The sequence below is a fragment of the Xenopus tropicalis genome, chromosome 3, assembly GCF_000004195.4.
Source record: "Xenopus tropicalis strain Nigerian chromosome 3, UCB_Xtro_10.0, whole genome shotgun sequence".
NCBI classification, from domain to species: domain Eukaryota; kingdom Metazoa; phylum Chordata; class Amphibia; order Anura; family Pipidae; genus Xenopus; species Xenopus tropicalis.
Genome location: NC_030679.2, coordinates 122,558,409 through 122,577,939, shown reverse-complemented (window position 1 = coordinate 122,577,939; position 19,531 = coordinate 122,558,409). Strand labels below are relative to the sequence as shown.

General features: G+C 41.5%; 1 protein-coding gene across 2 annotated transcripts; it reads right to left on the bottom strand.

Annotated features, from left to right (window-relative positions):
- Window positions 1-1,765: 1,765 nt before the first annotated feature.
- Window positions 1,766-19,006, bottom strand: nfu1 (NFU1 iron-sulfur cluster scaffold). Of its 2 annotated transcripts, none has more exons than XM_012966733.3 (8): window positions 18,899-19,006; window positions 17,253-17,350; window positions 9,083-9,218; window positions 8,812-8,878; window positions 8,559-8,673; window positions 7,407-7,470; window positions 6,671-6,845; window positions 1,766-2,136 (listed from the first exon to the last, which is right to left on the bottom strand). In XM_012966733.3, exons 1-8 carry the CDS (start codon window positions 18,949-18,951, stop codon window positions 2,086-2,088), a joined length of 759 nt encoding a protein of 252 aa, XP_012822187.1. In that variant the 5' UTR covers window positions 18,952-19,006; the 3' UTR covers window positions 1,766-2,085.
- Between the last annotated feature and the right edge of the window lie 525 nt (window positions 19,007-19,531).

The following is a 19,531-nucleotide window of genomic DNA, read 5'->3' as shown; positions in this document are numbered from 1 at the left end:
ATTGCTCTGTGAGGCTACAGTTTTGTTGTTATTTTTCTTATTATTTAGCCTTCTATTCAGGCTCTCTCATATTCCCATTTCTCGTCCAAACCACTGCCTGGTTGCTAGGTTAAATTAGACCCTAGCAACCAGATAGCTGCTGAAATTTCAAACTGGATAGCTGCTGAACAGAAGCCAAATAACTGAATATCAATGTCTATATCATACTAAAAGTTAATTTAAAGGTGAACTACCTCACAAGTTTCATTCCGGTTTTTAGCTTTTTGGTTAAAAAATGGCATGTTATGTTAGGGTGTGAATATCAGTATGCATTTCCTCATGCCTGAATTTAATTACAGAGCAATTTGTTCTTGACACCTAAAGCAGAGCTCTGTGTCCCTTTCCCTGCAGCTAAGGAGGCAGGAGTTAGACTTGGAGTCGCCTCACTAACGTCCATAAAGTTGGGGCTCCCCTGTGCCCGCTGCAGAACAACAGGACCTTAAATGACTTTTCTGTATCTGACAGTGTCACATTTGGTTCATTTCTGGCAAATAAATCCCTGACTTACGAATCAAGGCAGCTTGGTACTAAGTGCACGACAGGCTCTATAATGCCACCATTTACACACTCTGTGTAAATATATAACAAACGATGTAGTGAAACTACAAGTAAGCGCACAATGAAATATATACAGTGTAGTATTAAAATACGTAAAGTGATATAACAATACAAAACCACGTTGCTTTTTCAAAATAATGAAAGAACAACAGTGCCAAAGGGACTTAAAAATGAGTGATACTCACCAATGCACCCAGTGAGTCAAACAAGTCACCAGATATAAACAATATTCACGGTATATAGCAACAACTCAAATAGTAACTCCTCCAGGTTACGCCCCATGTCTCACAATCACGGATGCTGCAGAACTCCAGATGGTCAGCAACACATGGAACAAACAGGATTCCAAAATAGTGCAATAAAGCTTTTATTAAAAAATATAAAAAGCCACAAAATGGCTACTTACAAATTTCCAGAGATATATAGCTTTACTAGGAGGTAGTTCAATAAGTTCCACGGGGAAATCTGCCACGCTTCTTCAGCTACCAGGATAAAATATGCAGCATACATTCTTAGCTATTTATAGTGTATTACAGCCGTATGGGGTTAATGTGCGCATTACACTATGTATTTTAATACTATATTTCATTGTGCGCTTCCTTGTAGTTCCACTACATCGTTTGTCATTTTGGTTTTAAACGTCTATACAGATGGAAAGTTAAAGGAAGCTGCAACTGATTAGGAGTTGATTCACTTGAAAGATAACGTTAAAGCGCTGAAACGTTTATTTATACGTGTAAATATATAGTCTGTTACATATGGTGTTGGAAATACAATGGCAAAAATGACAGTTATTAATGGCTGTGTACACTTACACAATTTACCACCCTGGGCACAGGCAAACATTGAGAGCTGGCAGCATTCATTTCATAAAAGCCACTCCTAAAATATTTTGTGCGGATGCGGGCATGCACGTATCCTGCGTATCCTTGGCGCTGCCCAACCCTTTATCAATCATACAAGAGATCTGCCAGACACACACAATACCACACAATGCCAGTTTGGCAGCTGATGCACAGATATCACACACAGGAAATAAAAAAAATGGATGTGTCACCAGTGGACAAAACAACCCCTAATAGTCATGAAGGGGCTTCACAGCATTGGCGCAGCCCTGGCCATACATGCTTCCCCTTTACACCCATAGCACAAACACAGGAGCCAGTGCTTTTGCACATATATTAGCCTTTTATTCCAACAGGCAGATAAATATAGCACAACAAGCCAGGAGGTTGAATATTAAAACAAACACTTGTAATATTTATTTTTCTAGATCCAAAAAAAAAAAAAAAAGCTGGTTCATCCCCTCTCATAAGGATAATGAATTGAGACTGGCACAAGATACCTCCGCCGTTCAGTTGGTTGCCACATACACAGTGCCACCGAGATTAGGAAGGTGTGCCAACGCTGGAGATTTCCATTGAGCAGGATGCCGGATATGGGCACCAGCTTGCTTTTCACTATGAGGGCTTTGAAATGAAGGCAGCCTTAAGGCGAACGGATTTCTGTCCCAGCATCTTCCTCATCTTCATCCGTCACCTAGTTATACAAAATACAAATCCTCATTTATGCCATGATCTTTAAATATTTCCAGTCTGGTAGAAACATGCTAATGGGAAAATACTTGCACTGGGGAGATATATTCAGTATAATGTCCTGCAAGGACAGTGTTACATAGCAGGCACCCCCACTGGCAATGATTAGCACTTATTAGCATGGGCGGGGGTAACCATTTGGTAATGCCCTAATTTACTTGTCTCAAATGCAAATTGGATATTGCTGATGACTTTATCAGTGTCAATTGTTCTATTTGGTATGGCACTTGCACCCTGTTTGTCCTGCCATTATGTTCCTATGTATATAAAGCAGAAAAAGGCCACATTTGTAGTCTTTTGTCTTGGTTCAGACGTACATTTCTATTCCCACAATCGGATGTCTCCAAGAGAAATAAAAATGCCTGCTTGAACCTATTTGAACCTGCTTGAACCTATTTGAACCTGCTTGAACCTATTTGAACCTGCTTGAACCTATTTGAACCTGCTTGAACCTATTTGTGTGACACAATGCCCAAAACGCCTTGCCTTTGCCCACAGTACACATTAACATTTCAGGCAGTTAAAATAATTAAAATGACCCATGCATCTCTACCTTAAAGTAGAAGGAAAGGTAAAATCACTTGGGGGCCAAAAAATAGGCACCCCTAGTGACTGTATTTACTTTATTTACCTGATCTTCCAGTGAGCACCGCGGAGCCATTCTCTCCCTGCTTCTTCTTTCCTTGCACCGGGTGCGCATGAGCAGTAGAGTGAAAAGTCAAATTTTAACTTTACTGTGCATGCGTTGACCCTGGGGTAGTGAAGAAAAAAAGGGGCAGGAAGAAGATTGGTAGCACAGATTTACCCTCAACCGGGGCAGTATTCTGCTAACGGGAGCACCAGCCTGGGGTATCAGGTAAGTAAATACAATCACTGGGGCCATTATGTCACAATAAAGCACCTTGGCACAAGCAGCATCACTGAATAAAACACTGAATGTACCATGGCAATTGACAGCCAGGGGCAGTAGATTACAAGTTCTTGGCAGGGCCAAGCACACAGGAAGCCTTGATTGGACAGCTCTGCATTTTACCATGAGTGTTTTAAGATCTATGGGGTGGATAGGACACGCATATTTGAAATCACAGATAAATAAAATATATATTGATATGGGGGGAAGGAAAAGAAGAGGGTTTATGATTTCCTTAGTGAGCCCAGCACTGTTAGCCCCACGGGGAGGAACAATCAATGAGGAAGTGCTGAACACACTAGTGGCCCTACAGGAAGAAAGTTCACACACATTCACCACCACTTACAGGCTTATATAAGCAAACTAATGTGCCTGCCTATATATTCAGCACAAACCCAAAGGGAAAACATATGGAAACCCTCTGCGTGCATAAAGAAATTTGGGTTTTTGGTTTTCTTTTTTTGGGGGGGGTGGGGCAGCCATTGAGAAGCGGAGTTTAGGGGTGGTTGCCAACCATCATGCAGAAAATGATGTTCCTCTGTCATATAACCCGATGTAACAGGGCTAATTATTGAAATATGATGCTACTTGCACTGGTGTCTGAGCTTAGTCTGAGATTAATAACTTACCAGCCTTATATTGTGACATTTATATTGTATATACAGTATATTGTGAGTGGGTCCCTAAGCTCAGGTAAGTGACAGCAGCACAGAGCATGGGCAGGGAATCAGCAGAAAAGATGATGGGGGGCTACTGGGGGCATCTTTGGGGGCACAGATCATCATTGCTAAAGGGCTGGGGTTGCCTGGGGCTGGTACAGAAGCCCAAAACACATCTACTTTTCATTTCTTAAATGTTGACATATCCTTTAGGATGACATAATGGTTGAAATTATAAAAGAATACATGGGATACAGGATTATCAATTTGCCCATGCTTCCTTGATGGTCAGTTGATGACCATGAATCACTGTTGCGAAGTAAAACAGCTGCCGCATTTCCTCTTACTTACAGAAAATGATTTGCTTGAACAAACACATTAAAATTTTTACAATAGTACAGATCTCTGCTAGACTCTGTACAATACTGCCATGATTTCCCCTACTATCACAAAATATGAGGATGTACCTTTTTTATTTGCCTATCAGATTCCAGATTCTTATTTTGTTTCTTTCGAGCTTGCAAATAAAAATTTTGTCTGGTTGACAGGGGTTGCTGACCCCAGCAACCAAAAATCAAACTGACTGTGAGGGTTCAATTTTACCCCACCCCAGCCTTTGCCGGTTTTAATTCTATTGAAGGAACTGTGAGCCCCTGAAAGCAGACATGCCTCTTTTCCACCAGAATAAAAAAAAAAAACACAGAAAGCTACATGTAACATTAGCCTTAGTAAGTTTTTCTGTTGTAATCATTTATGGAATATATTGTGATATTGTGGCTAATGCTGGCCACAAACAAGCAGATATGGCTGTGTGAGAAGATGGCCAAACAAGCAAATCTCCAGCCATACTGGCCACATATGATGAGAACCAAACTGGCCCATAAAGGCTCAATCCTGTGCACAGCTGCATACCATAAAGATGCAAAGATCATCATGCCCAACTTCATATAGGAATTTAGGCTTTCTTGGGCCCACCATGAGAAGTCAACCATATATGGCCACTCTTGTATAATTTGACAACTTACTGGCCTGTGTATGGGGCCAGGGGACAGCCCAGACCACGGGGTCTGCTTCCTTTATAGAAGTGAAAAAAATCCACCCTCCACAGCCCCTTTCCTACCTGCGGGGGGATACAGCGGGCAGAAGACTCCAGAGGTGGACTGGTAGCGGGCAGACAGAGGTTCAAGTAGGGAGAGGTGTGTGTCTGACTTTTTCAAACATTTTTTTTCAGGGTGGGGGGGCCTGGCGCACCCTAGTTATGCCACTGATAACTTCAGCTTTCCAAAGTCACCCAAAGTTGGCATGAAAGGGACACGTTTCCTACCACCAATTTACATTATTACCAGTAGGAAAGTATTCAAAGTCTCCACCGCTAGAGGAGATTAATCACAGGCAACTAACTTCCTTGTGTGTCATTTCCCTGAAGCTGTATATGCAGAGGAAGGTTGTTATTTTCACGCTCGTGGCAGTATACATGCATACTGTGCTGGCTCCTTCCAAGCTTTAATGTGGCCATTTTGTATCTGGGCACACTCTGATAAAGCCAATAAAAGTCAACAGCCATGTTGTAAACAATGCCACTCAGCGTACAACATTAGCAGCCCCAAAACCAGCAAGTGCAGCTTTTAAGCAATGGTCACCCCACCCCGAGTCACAAAATGTTTATGTTGTCATGAAAGAGCTTTCAGGATGATCAAATAGTAACTGACTGAACAGCAAATAGTGAGCTTCTGTTTTGCTTCTTGTTCTTCCTTATAGAGCACAATGAGAGGGAAAAAGTAAAGGTCCCCATAAACGGGCCGACTATAGCTGCCGATATCGGTCCCTTGGACCGATTCGGCAGCTAATCGGCCCCTGTAGGGGCAGAACAGAGCGGCCTGGCCGACCGATATATGGCCTGAAATTGGCCAGATCTCGATCGGCCAGGTTAGAAAATCCGGTCGGATCGGGGACCGTATCGACTCGTTGATGCGGTCCCCGAACTGACTGCCCCATAACCACAAATGTAATCCGATCGTTTGGCCCCAGGGCCAAACGATCGGATTATTTTTTTTTTAAGTTACTTTCTACCCGATATTGCCCACCCGTCGCCAAGCGAGTGGATCTTATAGTGTATGGGCACCTTTAGTCTGTCTCCGACCAAACGATCGGATTATTTTTTTTTTTAAGTTACTTTCTACCCGATATTGCCCACCCATCGCCAAGCGAGTGGATCTTATAGTGTATGGGCACCTTTAGTCTGTCTCCGACTTGCTCATCCTGCAAACCAAACACAAGTTCTAAGGTCTAATGAACCGGTCCCCCCTTTGTAACACCAGTACTGCCACTGAGACGTACCATTCACACTGCTAAGGATTGGACTTGACAGCAACAGGAAGTAACAAAAGTAGTCTGCCACTGTTGACAAGTAACAGGTAACAGGTCAATGCAACAAGTAACAGGTCAATGCATGTTTTAGGCATTTTTCATAACTGAGGGCTAGGTGAATTGCTTCCACTTTAGTGAACAGGACATAACTTGATGTTCTGATCACTCCTACTGATAAAAAAATCCTTTGAACTCAGGTTGGTCACACATCAGAGGATTCAATCCTTTGGTGACGGAACCAAACAAGTAGATCTTTACTTGAGTTACTTGGTAAACTGGGCTGATCTGATCATTTGACAATGACCAGATCATAACAGGAGACCCATCGGGAGAAGAATGTATCAAGAGGCCAGTGTTGTCCTTGCCCAACGGGATATCTGGCCCATTTTCTGTTGTGCCAGAATGAACCAAGGTGCCCTGTGCCACAGCACAAAGTAGACACAAGTGGAAATTAGTGTATGGTGTAAGTATAGCTGAGCACAAGCAGTGCACTGTGACGCTAATGAGACTTACACAAGAGCTCAGGATTGTGAAGGCCTTACCTGCTCTACTCCTTCAACCTCTGGGATGTAGAACTGCAGCATGTTCTGAATGCCGCTCTTCAGTGTGATGATGGAGCTCGGGCAACTGGTACAGGACCCCTGTAGCTTCAGCTGGACAATGCCATCCTGAAAGCCTTTGTACAGGACATCTCCACCATCTTCCTGCACTGTAGGCCTATGGATATCAAATAGAAAACAGGCAGTCTGTAAGGATAGATATTTTAGTGTCCATACTGCAAGTTTTTATTCATCATCATCCAGGAGGAGCACATGTTGTCAATCTCTAATATATGAACCATTGGAGCTAGGAAAGTATTTGCAAATGACAATGACCACTTTTTATCCATTATTACACAGGCTATAGCTATAGAACCAGCCGCTCTTATAATCAAGGTATGTTTTCCCCTTTAAAGAGTTACTCTGATGTCTGTAATTTCCCAATGACCAAAAGGTTGTTCAATTTTATCAGCCGACAAGGAAGTGCCAGGGACCATATTTTCTACATCCTACACCCAAATGACTAAATTCTCCAGAGGGCAGAATGGAGGACATTCTGTAATCAGAATTCATTCACATATGAATTCAGAGCATTCAGACCATACAGGGTTGCCTTTACCAGCTTGAGTTAGTTATGATCATGTTGCCAATATCGGGCACACAGTTTGAGAAGATGGGAATGGAAGTGGCCAGCTTAACTTGGTGCAGCGTCACACCATGGACAGCAGATAAATATTACCTGATCCTAGTGTCCAGCAGTTCTTTGATCATGGCCACCACTTCATCCTCCTCTTCTGAGGCCGCTATATAGATACACACATGTACGTTACCAATACAGTTACTTCAAGAGAAACACCTTTCCCAAAAGATGAATTTTTCATCAACCCCATCCCTATACAGTACAACATCTCTCAGCACTGGGAATAAGCTTATATTCCATGCTTATTTGTTCTTCTCCCTTACTCAATCTCCTACTTTAATGATCTCCTCTCACTAGCGCCTCCTTGCCCTACTCTCACCCTCTCTTATACTCCCTCACAGCATGCCCTGACATGGGATGAGGGGGAAGACCAGTCACATTATTGTGTATTTTGCCATTCTGCTTCCTAGTTGTCCTTGTCTTGGTCACATGTTGGCCAATCTGGTCAGGCTCAAAAAGAGCTTATCAAGGGCCTCATATTTTTCTGCTTATAGGTGATCAATACATACACTGATCCAGCTTTATAGTTTTCTTTGCAGAGGCAGTTGGCAAAGTTCAGCCCACGCCTAAAATGAAGACACGTAATGCCATAACAGCCCAGGTTCAAATTCTGCTGATCCTTTTTTGTCAATCTCTGAAGAGGAGAGCAACAATGGGCCAATATGGTCCTCACTCCAAAGGATATTATATTATAAATTTGGCCAACCCCTAGCAAGATACAGATGCTTAGGGCATTGTTTTCAGCCACATGGAGGCCAATAAGCTGACAATGTCATCTCACCACATATAGCCCCGATTATGTAGTTGTTCCTACTAATGCTATGTCTTGAGTACTCAATAACCGTTTACTTCCAAACACAAATGAAATGTCAGACTCCACCGATGGCTTCTTATAAGGAGTACAGAACGCTGAAGAAGAACAGGCTATAAGGGGGGAATGCTGAACTGGCAATGCCTTTAGAGTAGCTTGGAAAAACTAGACCAAGCAATTAGATTACAGACAGAGATCCCAGTAGTTGTTCTCTCTTCCTAACAGTTCTACACCAGCAGGACAGGCATTGGAAACAAAGCAATAACCAGATGCCATATAAACGCAAAAAAGATCCGTTTAAGAGTTATAGAGAGCATGTAAGACTAGACAATGCATTAAAAAACAGGCACACAACCATAAAAAGAATTTTGTATCCTTACCTGCATCCCCACGAGGGGCGTCCTCTGTCACTACCGGCAGACCAGAAGCAAAGAAATCCATAATAGTTGCATATATATCAGGTTTTATTAAATTCCAGTCCAATTCCTCACTATTCTGTTTGCAGGAAAAAACATAGATTATTAAATCCACTCATTTTAATAAATACCCTGATCCTCTTATGTATTTTTAAGTGGCCTTCTGCATATAAGCCACATAATGCTGCAATTGACACATATATCTCAGGAATCTTACTTTTGTGATAGTGATGAAATCTGGCCCAAGGAAAACACTCTTTACTCCGTCAATCCTGAAAAGGTGCCTGAAAAATGGTTTAAAGCTGCATGAATCTACCCATTAGCATTGCCAGGTCTACGTTTGAAAGAAGAGGAACATGAATAGACACTAAGAAATGAAGCCTTAGATATTATATAACTAAGGCCTAGGAGAAATCTATTTTGGTTTTTATTTGCTGCAGTTAGCAGTGCTCTAAAACTAATAATTTACTATTAATTAAGTGAAGTACCTGGCCAGTGGGGAGCAAAAGGCGGAAGCAGGGCTTGGGAAATCCATGGTTCTGGCATCCAGAACAGCTCTCCCTGGGATGAACTTGACACTGTTGGGGTTTGGCGTGTCCTGAGTCTGAATGAACATACATCTCACTGTGGGAATGAAAACATTGTTAGAAATATACTGAATAAAGGCAGGGCTGTCCAACTGGGGGCACCATAGGCAGCACTGGCCAATTTAGGCACATCTCTGCTAGGTACAGCTTAGGTAGCCTGAATGTGATTTGCCCTCCATTAAACTGGCTCAAAAGAAGCTCCAGAAAGAACAAAAGTAATAATAATAATAAAACTGTAAGCTTACATAGTTTTTTGGCAGTGATGCCCGTTTGAAAGCTGGAAAGATATGACGCTGCAGGCAAATAATTTAAAAACTATAAAAAAGATATAATATAAATAAATGAAGACCAATTGCAAAGGTGCCAAGAATGGGACATTCTATAACATAATAAAAGTTAAATTTATAATTAAAATACGTTAAATTAAAGGTAAACCACCCCTTTAAAATACACTAAGCTACATGATATAATGTAAGGGGATGCCTGAATTGCTGTATGTTCAGTTAGGACTTACAAACAATCCCATCCCATGCAAGTCAGAGCGTGCCCTCTCGCCATACAGGTTAAACCTGGAGCAAACCATTCTTATCAGACAGGTTAGGCAACTGCATTCTTTCATCAAAACAGATCCATTACCTATAAAGCCTTTTTCAGTAAGGGATTCACCATGAAAGAATTCCCCAGCTGGAAAGTTACAAATCTGGTCTGGGCACTCACATACCTGTGTAGGTTATCGGTATTGGCCGTACCACACACCCACTTGTACTGGGAGTAACACAGCATAAAAGTAACACCAGAACACTCTCCTGGTAATAGCACCTTCAAAAATTCTAAAGGAGGTCCAAAGAAGTCTGTTCTATTAGCTAGCACATCACATGGAGGCCTGGGAGCTCCATCCATCCAAAACTACCATGACCCAGCCCATCTATGATGGTTATCTGCATGGTCTCACCTACAAACAAACCCCCTATGGCCAGAATGGAGAACGTCTTTCTACAGCCATTACATATGGGTCCTTTGTTATGGAATTCAGGCCCTCATAAAACTCTCCCAAGTACAGGGTCCGTTATCCAGAAATCTCCGAATTACGGAAAGCCTGTCTCCCATAGACTCCATTTTAATAAAATAATTAAGATTTTTAAAAGATTTCCTTTTTCGCTGTAAATATAAAACAATACCTTGTATTTGATCCCAACTAAGATATAATTACTCCTTATTGGAGGCAAAACAATCTTATTGGGTTTAATTAATGTTTTATTGTTTTTTTAGTAGACTTAAGGTATGGAGATCCAAATTACGGATTAAAGATTAAAGATCCCTAATCCGGAATACCCTTGGTGCCGAGCATTCTGGATAACGGGTCCTATACCTGTACTATAATAGAGTCATCTAAAGCCATCCTACAGGTTTGGCACCATCTGAAAGAAAGGTTACCCTTAAGTCTACCCTTTTCATTATTAACACCTATACTTAAAAAACTCCTATTGCCACCAGGGATGTAAGGGTCTTTTTATGATAATTGGAGTGCAAAAAGCTTTTTTTTTTTTTAAGATCTATGACCTTATCAACCATAGAACTTTGCAACTACATCAATTTGTAGAAATACAAGAAAGAAACCCAGAAACCACAATAAAGTTCTACAAATAAGACATTTTCTCTTTCACTTTTTAATCACCACAAGGCAGACTCGCTCTTTCTCCTTTCGATACCTTAATGAAAAATGGATGGCCGCAAAAGGCATTGTTATCAAATATGTACAAAATATTAAACTCTATACCCACGCCTAACTTTTCTAAACACAAATATATGTTGCACTGGGAACAAGAAATAGGGGTTAACTTAGAAGAGTGGGAATTAATATGGAATAATGCCAAAAGAATGGTAATGTGTGTGAAACAGAAAGAAAATGTGTATTAAGTAATGATGTCATGGTATATGACCCCTATAAGGCTAAATAAAATATTTCCAACAGTGCCAAACATTTGCTGGAGAGGGTGCCCCGAACCTGGATCCATATATCGCCTTTTGTGGACCTGCCCCCACCTAATACCATTCTGGGAAGAAGTCCAAAAAGTAATCAACAAAGTAACATGTAAAACTATACCCAATGACTTTCCTTTCAGGGAAGCCTATAAGGGAAGTTCAGCTCCTTCACAAAAGCTAGTTAATCACATGTTAACGACCAACTGAATAACAACTGCTACAAAATGAAAAACAGCATCAATCGATCTGGGCGCCCTACGAGCCCTTAGCTAAAGCTCCTGATTAACAACCCTCCCTATGAATATATTTGTTGGTCACCATTAACAAGGCAGGAGAGGGTCAGTCAACCACCCCAGCTGACAGACATTAGCCCTTGAGAGCTTGTTACCACTTATAGGCCATTACTGACTCTACAGGACTGGAACTATTTTATGACAATGTCATGGAACAAATATATTAAATTGCTGGTAGAAACATTTCATTTAATTTTGTTTAGTAATGTTAAATCCTTTTTTTTTTTTCTTTTCTCTGTTCTTTTTATAAGTATAGCTTTCCTACTCCCCCTAGGGTAAGGTGGTTTAAAAATATTGCTATGCACACTCCTTATGCTTTGTATAATTCTTTAGCCCAATTTGACACACTTTTACTTAATTGTATTTTATATGCAACGTTTATGAGCTTTTTTTTCTTGGAAAACTCACTTCTTAATAAAAACTAAGTTACAAAAAAAAAAAGTAACACCAGAAAAGGAAAGTAAATGTTATCTGGATAACTGATATACAGATAACTCAGAATTAAGAGAAGGCCATCCCCCACAGACTCCATTTTAATCAAATAATTAAAAAATGTAAAATATATCTTCTTTTTCTCTGTACTGGTATGGGATCAGTTATCTGGAAACCTGTTATCCAGAAAGCTCCGAATTATGGGAAAGCCATCTCCCATGGACTCCATTATAAGCAAATATATATTTTAAGAGAGGATTTTTTTTTTAAATAAAACAGTACCTTGTACTTGATCCCAACTAAGATATAATTACTCCTTCGGCAAAACAATCCTATTGGGTTTATTTAATGTTTAAATTATATTTTTAGCAGACTTATGGAGATCTCCAGAGGTATGGAGATCCAAATTACAGAAATATCCCTTATCCAGAGAACCCCAGGTCTCCAGCATTCTGGATAATGGATCCCATTCATGTAACAATGAAACAGTACCTTGTACTTGATCCTATTGAGTTTTGTTAATGTCTAAATAATTTTTAGTAGACAAGGTATGGAGATCTAAATTACAGCAAGACCCCTTATGTGGAAAACCTCAGATCCAAAGCATTCTGGATTACAAGGCTCATACTGGTATATCTATCAATGACAGCAGTATATTCTCTGCCCTGATACTTCTGGAAACAATGCAGCAGAAGCCAACAAACACAGGGCCGCTAATAAAGTCAGAATATAGATGTTAGGGGGCACAAAGTGGATCTTGGCTAATGAATGTTTCTACTATCAGTTCATCTTCAGAAAGGCTTGGAGGATTCTAAAAGCTGTGAGGCTCTTGCCACTGAGTTAGGGCAATGACACACTTGGAGATTAGCCGTCTGCTATAAATCTCCTCTATCGTTGGCGACTAATCTCCTTCAAATGGTTTCCCCCCAGCAATAATGTAAACTGTTGGTGGGAAAACATACGAAGCAACTTTGTGTAGTAGGCCAAATTTGCCTCGAGGAAACTTTGGGCTACTTTGGATAGTATCCATGCCGTGTATGTTTTCCCATGGCAACTTGCATTTTAGCCAGTGTGATGGAAACCAGAGATGTTTTGTCGCCCACAGTTGCCAAGATATATTGCAGGCAACAAAACATCCCATGTGTCATTGCCCCTAAACCCAAAAGGACTAAACAAAGACAGGGTTCTCTGTGTTTTATTAATGCTGAACACAGAATGGAAAAAGAACTGGGTTAAAAGTACTTAAATATGCTAATATATTAGGTGGAACATTTTAATGTTTTTTTAAAAAAACAACATGTTGTCATGCAAGACTGGAATGAATCAAGTGGTTACAAAATCCTCTTTAGCTATGACCTAATTTTGTGTTATTCTTAAGGCAGTTAAAAAGAGCTATTGCCCATAATGTTTTTCCAAAGTTTAGCTCCCATGTTTCAGCAGGTATTTGACCAGTCTAGCCAGCAAATCGGCAACTAGGGACGGTGCTGGTATTACAAATTTAATATAGCTGCGATAAAATGTTGGCAGTCCTACCTATAGATCCCTCCCTTCCCTGACTCTCTCCATGGCCGATAATCCCCTTTTAAATATAAAAAGTATCTGCGCCGCCCATTTCCCCACTTAGCCCACCCACTTCCCCACCTAGCCCACCCATTTCAATGTCCCATGATGTCATCGCTCACCCCCAAGTGACGCCACTGCCTGCCCCCAAAACCCGAACGCTAGTTTTCTAAAGAAAAATGGTGGCAACCCTACTGCCAGCCTGTAGAACAGCCCTAGTCCTACCAGCCAGCTTTGTCAGAAGGGCAGGCCATAAAGTCAATATGAATAAAGTTGGTGAGGGCTGGCAGTTAAACAGCGACAGAAATATCCTAACTTGGTCTAGGCTCAAGCACACCTAACCCAGCAAAGTAAATAGTGAAAGCTGAGTTACAGGACATGCTAGAGGATGTATTTTGCCAGTGTAGTGACATAATAAGCAGGTTCATAATGGAGCTGGAAAGGACAGACCAAACTGCCATTCTATATTAGATGCATAGAGAATTATAAAGAGGTTCTGCTGATGTATGCTAGAACTGTAGATAGAGTATATTAGAATGTATAACAGTAAAGGCAGACTGGATTTCTTGCTGAATACTTTAAAGGAGAAGTAAAGGTAAAAACTAAGTAAGCTTTAAGGTCTATGTAAATACAGCCATAAGGACTCAAAGAAAAGCTGCACTGAGTCCTCTATTAAAAGAAATACAGGATTTCTTGTCAACATGTACTTTTGTATCTGACTTCCTCTCTCAGAAAAATCCTCCATTCCCGGGTCAGAGTCTGCGCAGCTGTCGCCTCTCTCCTGCTCCCCCTCCAATAAGAATTCACTCCCCCTCCCATCAGAATGTGTAATCTGAGCTACTAATGGCTAGAGCTGCAGCAGGAAGCTATGGAGACCAAGCTAAAATGGCAGCTGCTATAAAAAAGAAAAAAAAAAAAAGAAAAAAAAGAAAGCTTCTAGTGCTCCCCTAAGCTGGCATTGGAACCATTGTTTCCGCCCAGGTGCAGGCAGATGTGGTAGATATCGGCAAACAAACACAAAAGTTTGCATTTCCCAGCTGATATCCACTACATCTGCCTGCGGTTTTCCGTAGGCCGATGATCAGCCCCGTGTGGCACCAGCCTAACAGTGTTTTACAGAGCTTGTTATCTGCATTTAACCTGTTCCATTTAGATCTATTTCAACTGTCCCCATAGTTACACAGCAGCATACATTATATTTTAATTACTGTCAAAAATATATTTGTTTCTTGGTTACTGGTCCTTTAAGAGGGTCAAAAAGTGTCAAAAAGACACCCTGCCCAGTTTGTCGGGTTTTCATAAACATATCTCTGTTACTTGGATACTGAAAACTAGTATAGAGCAGGATGAGATAAACTGATCTAAAGATTTTGTACTTTGGAAAATACTTTCTAACATACAAGATTTAAACACAACAGAAATATTGTGTGGTCCATTAGGTTGTGCTATTGATGCACAAATGGGATTGTCCACTAGATGGCGATGCAATTGCCAACCCGAGCAAAGAGATGTAATTTAACTCTATTGGCCTTAGACGGGATCTAAACTTAAAGAAAAATGGACTGATGTGAAATTGACTTCTACGTCTAGGAGCACTTTTGCAATTTACATTCTGATATAAAAGCAGTTTATGACGGTTTTAAACTGCTAGGCAAGTTTCAGATTAGCAGCTCTCTTTAACAGTGAAGAGTGTCAGTGACAGGAAAGGTGGCTATACACGGGCAGATTTCAGCTGCAGATTTGGGTCCTTAAAACCGATTTGCCAGCTTATGCGACCGTGTATGAGCACCCAACGGGCCAACCTAAAACAATAACCATGAAAATACTAAACAATCAGCGCACCAGAGGTCACCCCTATAGATTAGAGGAACGGAGTTTCCATTTGAAGCAGCGTAGGTGGTTTTTCACGGTGAGGGCAGTGAGGTTGGGGAATGCCCTTCCTAGTGATGTGGTAATGGCAGACTCTGTTAATGCCTTTAAGAGGGGCCTGGATGAGTTTTTGAACAAGCAGAATATCCAAGGCTATTGTGATACTAATATCTACAGTTAGTATTACTGGTTGTATATATATATAGTTTATGTATGTGAGTGTATAGATTGGTTAGTATAGGTCGTGTGCTGGGTTTACTCGGATGGGTTGAACTTGATGGACAATGGTCTTTTTTCAACCCTATGTAAATATGTAACTATGTAACTATATACATTTCTTTGTTCAGAGTTCCGCACACAGCTTGTGTCAAAATAAACTTTCATTATGTTTTACCTTTTAGTAACAGAACTTCCCAAGCAGTAGCAACCAATGTTGCTTTGGACAACTATTGTTTGTTGCTTCCAGAGACAGTTAGGAAATCAATTAATCAATTAAGCAATTTCTACTTGCAAAATGCTTGGGCACATGATAGTCCCTATCTGCGAATCTGTGCAGCCTACCACCATGCAACTGAACTGCTCTTCCACTTCACAGTCACTTCCTGTACAGTTGATGGGGCAACACTTGCAGTGCAAAAATTTCACAAACTGATTTGCTGGAAACACAGAATCCTATAACTGCACATTAATAGTCACCAAAACCCTTCACCTGGACTCCTTGTACTACCAATATTTATTGCTGGAGACTACATTACTGTGTGATTAATTATACCTCTGTGTCAGCAATACAAGTGGCTTCAAAGTATAGTGACACATTCCAGGTTTTAATAGGAACATATCACTGCCTAAATAAACCCTAGCAACTCTATTTTATTCTGATTCTAACTGATGTGCCCCACTGCCTCTCTCCAGCTCACCCCTTAAAGGAGAAGGAAAGGCTAAGGCACTTGGGGGTGCCAAAATGTTAAGCAACCCCAAGTGACTTAGATCGCTTACCTTGTACCCTGGGCTGGTGCCCCTGTTAGGAGAAAAAAGCACCAGCCCAGGGTACCTGTAGGAAGCGCTTCCTCCTTCCTCTCTCTTCTCCCGGCGAAATCCGTCGGCCGGCGCATGCACAGTAGAGTAAAAAGCCGACTTTGTTTTTTAAGTTCGGCTTTTCACTCTACTGCGCATGCGCGCGCGGCGCTACAGGAAGGAAGAAGCGCTCGCTGCTACCCCGGGCTGGTGCTGTTCTCTCCGTACAGGGGCACCAGCCCGGGGTATGAGGTGAGCAATCTAAGTCACTTGGGGGTGCCTAACATTTTGGCACCCCCAAGTGACTTAGCCTTTCCTTCTCCTTTAACAGTGTTGGTCTGCAGCACAGCTTAAAATTTATCTGGTTCCTCAGTGGCGGCACACTTGGGGGTAGGACATAGTTCTGATAGGCAACTGGCAGCCCGTGGGTGGAAAGCCATTCGCATTGCTTCAGTTTCTGAAGTCGAGTGAATTTGCCTGCAGGAGGAAACTTTGTGCGACTTCAGAAACCGAAGCAATGCGAAGGGCTTTCCATCAGACAACTTCGACAACTTCTATTGCTGCCAGTGGAAACCCTTTTTGGAGCAGGTGATCTATGGCGGGCGAGAAAGTCGCGCCGTTGGTGCTTGCCCTCAGGGAGTAGACACACAAAACTACTAGTAGCTACGTCACGGCTACTAAAACAGACAATGCTGATCATTTACTGATAACTGTCTCTACGTGTGTTTTAGCAGAGGCAATTCTCAGTATTGTCTATGGCAGGGTATTTTCTGACATTTAGTAGCCATGACAAGTAGCTGCTATAAAGTAGCTCCATGTGTCTTTACCCTTAATAGGCAATTCCATTAATTATAATTGGTGTCTGTATGTTTTGGAAACACAATGTGCATTGCAACGTTCCTTATGTGATTGAGAAATACCTGGATTATATATTGAATTCACTGGTAGCTGGGGCTTCCTTTTAGCAAATGGATATGCCTGGGCTGTTGTGGAATAAAATGCAGGCCTCAGCCTCAACCTTGAAAAAAATAAAGCAAATGAAAGAAAACAAATTAGGTAGAAATGAAGCAGTTGTGCAGCCTCATATAAACAAATACGCAAACTACTGTATTTTTCTAAAATACTCAAGCAAAAATATAAGTCCTTTTCAAATGAAACCCAAATTCCATTTTTATAAACACATCCATACCTGTTATTAAGGTATTTAAAAATCTCAGCTGTTAAATTATATATTGTCTGCCTCAGGCATGGACATCAGGTCCCCTATTCTGATGCAAACACATGATTTGGGGATAATGCGAAGCTTGCCTTAATAACAGAGCTCATAAAATGGCACCTGTCTATGTGCGCTAACTGTGGATTACAAAACAATTAAGAATTAAAGGTTTAACCAAATTGTATGGTATTAGGAAAGTTTATTTTGCTAGACAGATACAATAGAAAAAAGTTTGGAATTATTTATTAGGTCACAGGTCACCTTTAACGTTAGAGCAGTGTTCCCCAACCAGTGGTTCATGAGCAACATGCCGCTACCCAACCCCTTGGATGTTGCTCCCAGTGGCCTCAGAGCAGGTGCTTATTTTTGAATTCCTGGCTTGGAGACAAGTTTTGGTTGCATACAAAATAAGTATAATGCCAAACAGAGCCTTCTGTAGGCTGCCAGCCCACACAGGGGCTACCAAATAGCCAATTATAGCTCTTATTGGTACCTCCAGGAAACTTTTTCATGCTTGTGTTGCTCCCCAACACTATTTCCATTTGAATGTGGCTCAGGGGTATAAAAGGTTGGGGATCCCTGCCCTAGACCCTGGACATGTCTTCCTGTCTATTTCCCAAGTATCACTTGAGCTGCCCATGTCAGGCAAACAGCATGTATCCTTGACAAAAGTACATGACCTGGGCCATAAGGTTATTATAAGTATTTGACTTATGGGATAGTATAGTGCATAACATTTAGTATTTTAACTTTCATTTAACTGTAGGTCTTAACAGGCTCTATAAACCATTAACAAATTACCCAAACAGCTTTTTTTTTCTTTTTTTTCTTTTTTAGAGCCTACTATTTCTGTGAGATGCCTTATTCCAAAGTTATTGCAGTTGCATAGTAGTACTGACGCTGAGGGGGGTTAAGATTTTGGTGAAGCGTATGCTGCTAGGCACACCGACTACACCCCCTCTGTGTCATTGGGAGGAGGCCAGGATGTTGTGGGTATAGCCCCTGTGAGTACTGAATGGAGACAAGGTCACCTTTTACACCCACACAATAATCATTTAACTGTTTTTACACTCTCTCATGTCCCAAAAAAGCAAAGTATCCTGGAAAGGAAACTAGATTTCCAGTGTGGCAGTTGTAGAAGCAGCTGGGCAACCCCATCTACACCCCGAGTAAGGGGGTGCAACTCCAACTTGTTAGAAACATCCCCAAAACTTACAGCCGAACCTCCAGATCCAATGAGAAAACTACATGACGTGCCCACCGCTGAACCCAAGCACCCCGGTCTGCCTACCGCCACAGCCTATCTATAGCCACATTTGTCAGTTCCGGGCCCCGTTACCCCAGACTTACTTTGCGCCCGTCACTGCGATGCAGCGGAGAAGTCGGCCTGCGGGCGCCGCCATGTTTGTTGACTTTTTTCCATAGGACCCCGTGTCGTCATAGAAATGAAGCTGCCCGAAGCGCGCCTGTGTCAGTGACAGCTGTGGGGAGAGGTTACACAGTAGGGGCTGCAGGTTTATTTCTTTATTTTGTATCTATTTTCGGCATGTGGTCGAACTATCCTAATGCTCATACCCTGTTGCATCAGTCCTTTTATGCTATTAAACTAGGGTGTTTGGGGTCAGTGTAGTAACCAGCAGATTGTGACCCAGAGAAACTTCTAGTCACTGATGATTTTTTTTTTTTTGAATGAATAAGGGTTCGCTATTCACACAGCTACCTAAGGGGCACATATACTTACTCACAAACGGCCCGAATGCGTCCGATTGCGTATTTGGCGATTTTACGGAAAATTGACGTGACTTTTTCGTTGCCATTCCAAATGTTGCGCACAATCTGGCGATTTTTTCGTAGCATTACTACTTGCGCAAAAAGTCGCGACTTTTTCATAGCCTTCACGCCGAGTACGAAAGATTCGGATTCATTCAAGCTTCAGTATGGTGACTTTTCTTGGGCCAGGTTGGAGCTGCAGAGTGCCATTGA

What these genes read in the sequence shown, in the direction of transcription:
- nfu1 (XM_012966733.3), bottom strand. Translation starts at nt 18,951, where the DNA reads ATGGCGGCGCCCGCAGGCCGACTTCTCCGCTGCATCGCAGTGACGGGC. An exon ending in ATTTCATCACTATCACAAAA is followed by an intron (nt 8,674 to 8,811) that starts GTAAGATTCCTG and finishes TCCTGCAAACAG; the next exon opens with AATAGTGAGGAATTGGACTG. An exon ending in CGCCCCTCGTGGGGATGCAG is followed by an intron (nt 7,471 to 8,558) that starts GTAAGGATACAA and finishes GTATCTATATAG; the next exon opens with CGGCCTCAGAAGAGGAGGAT.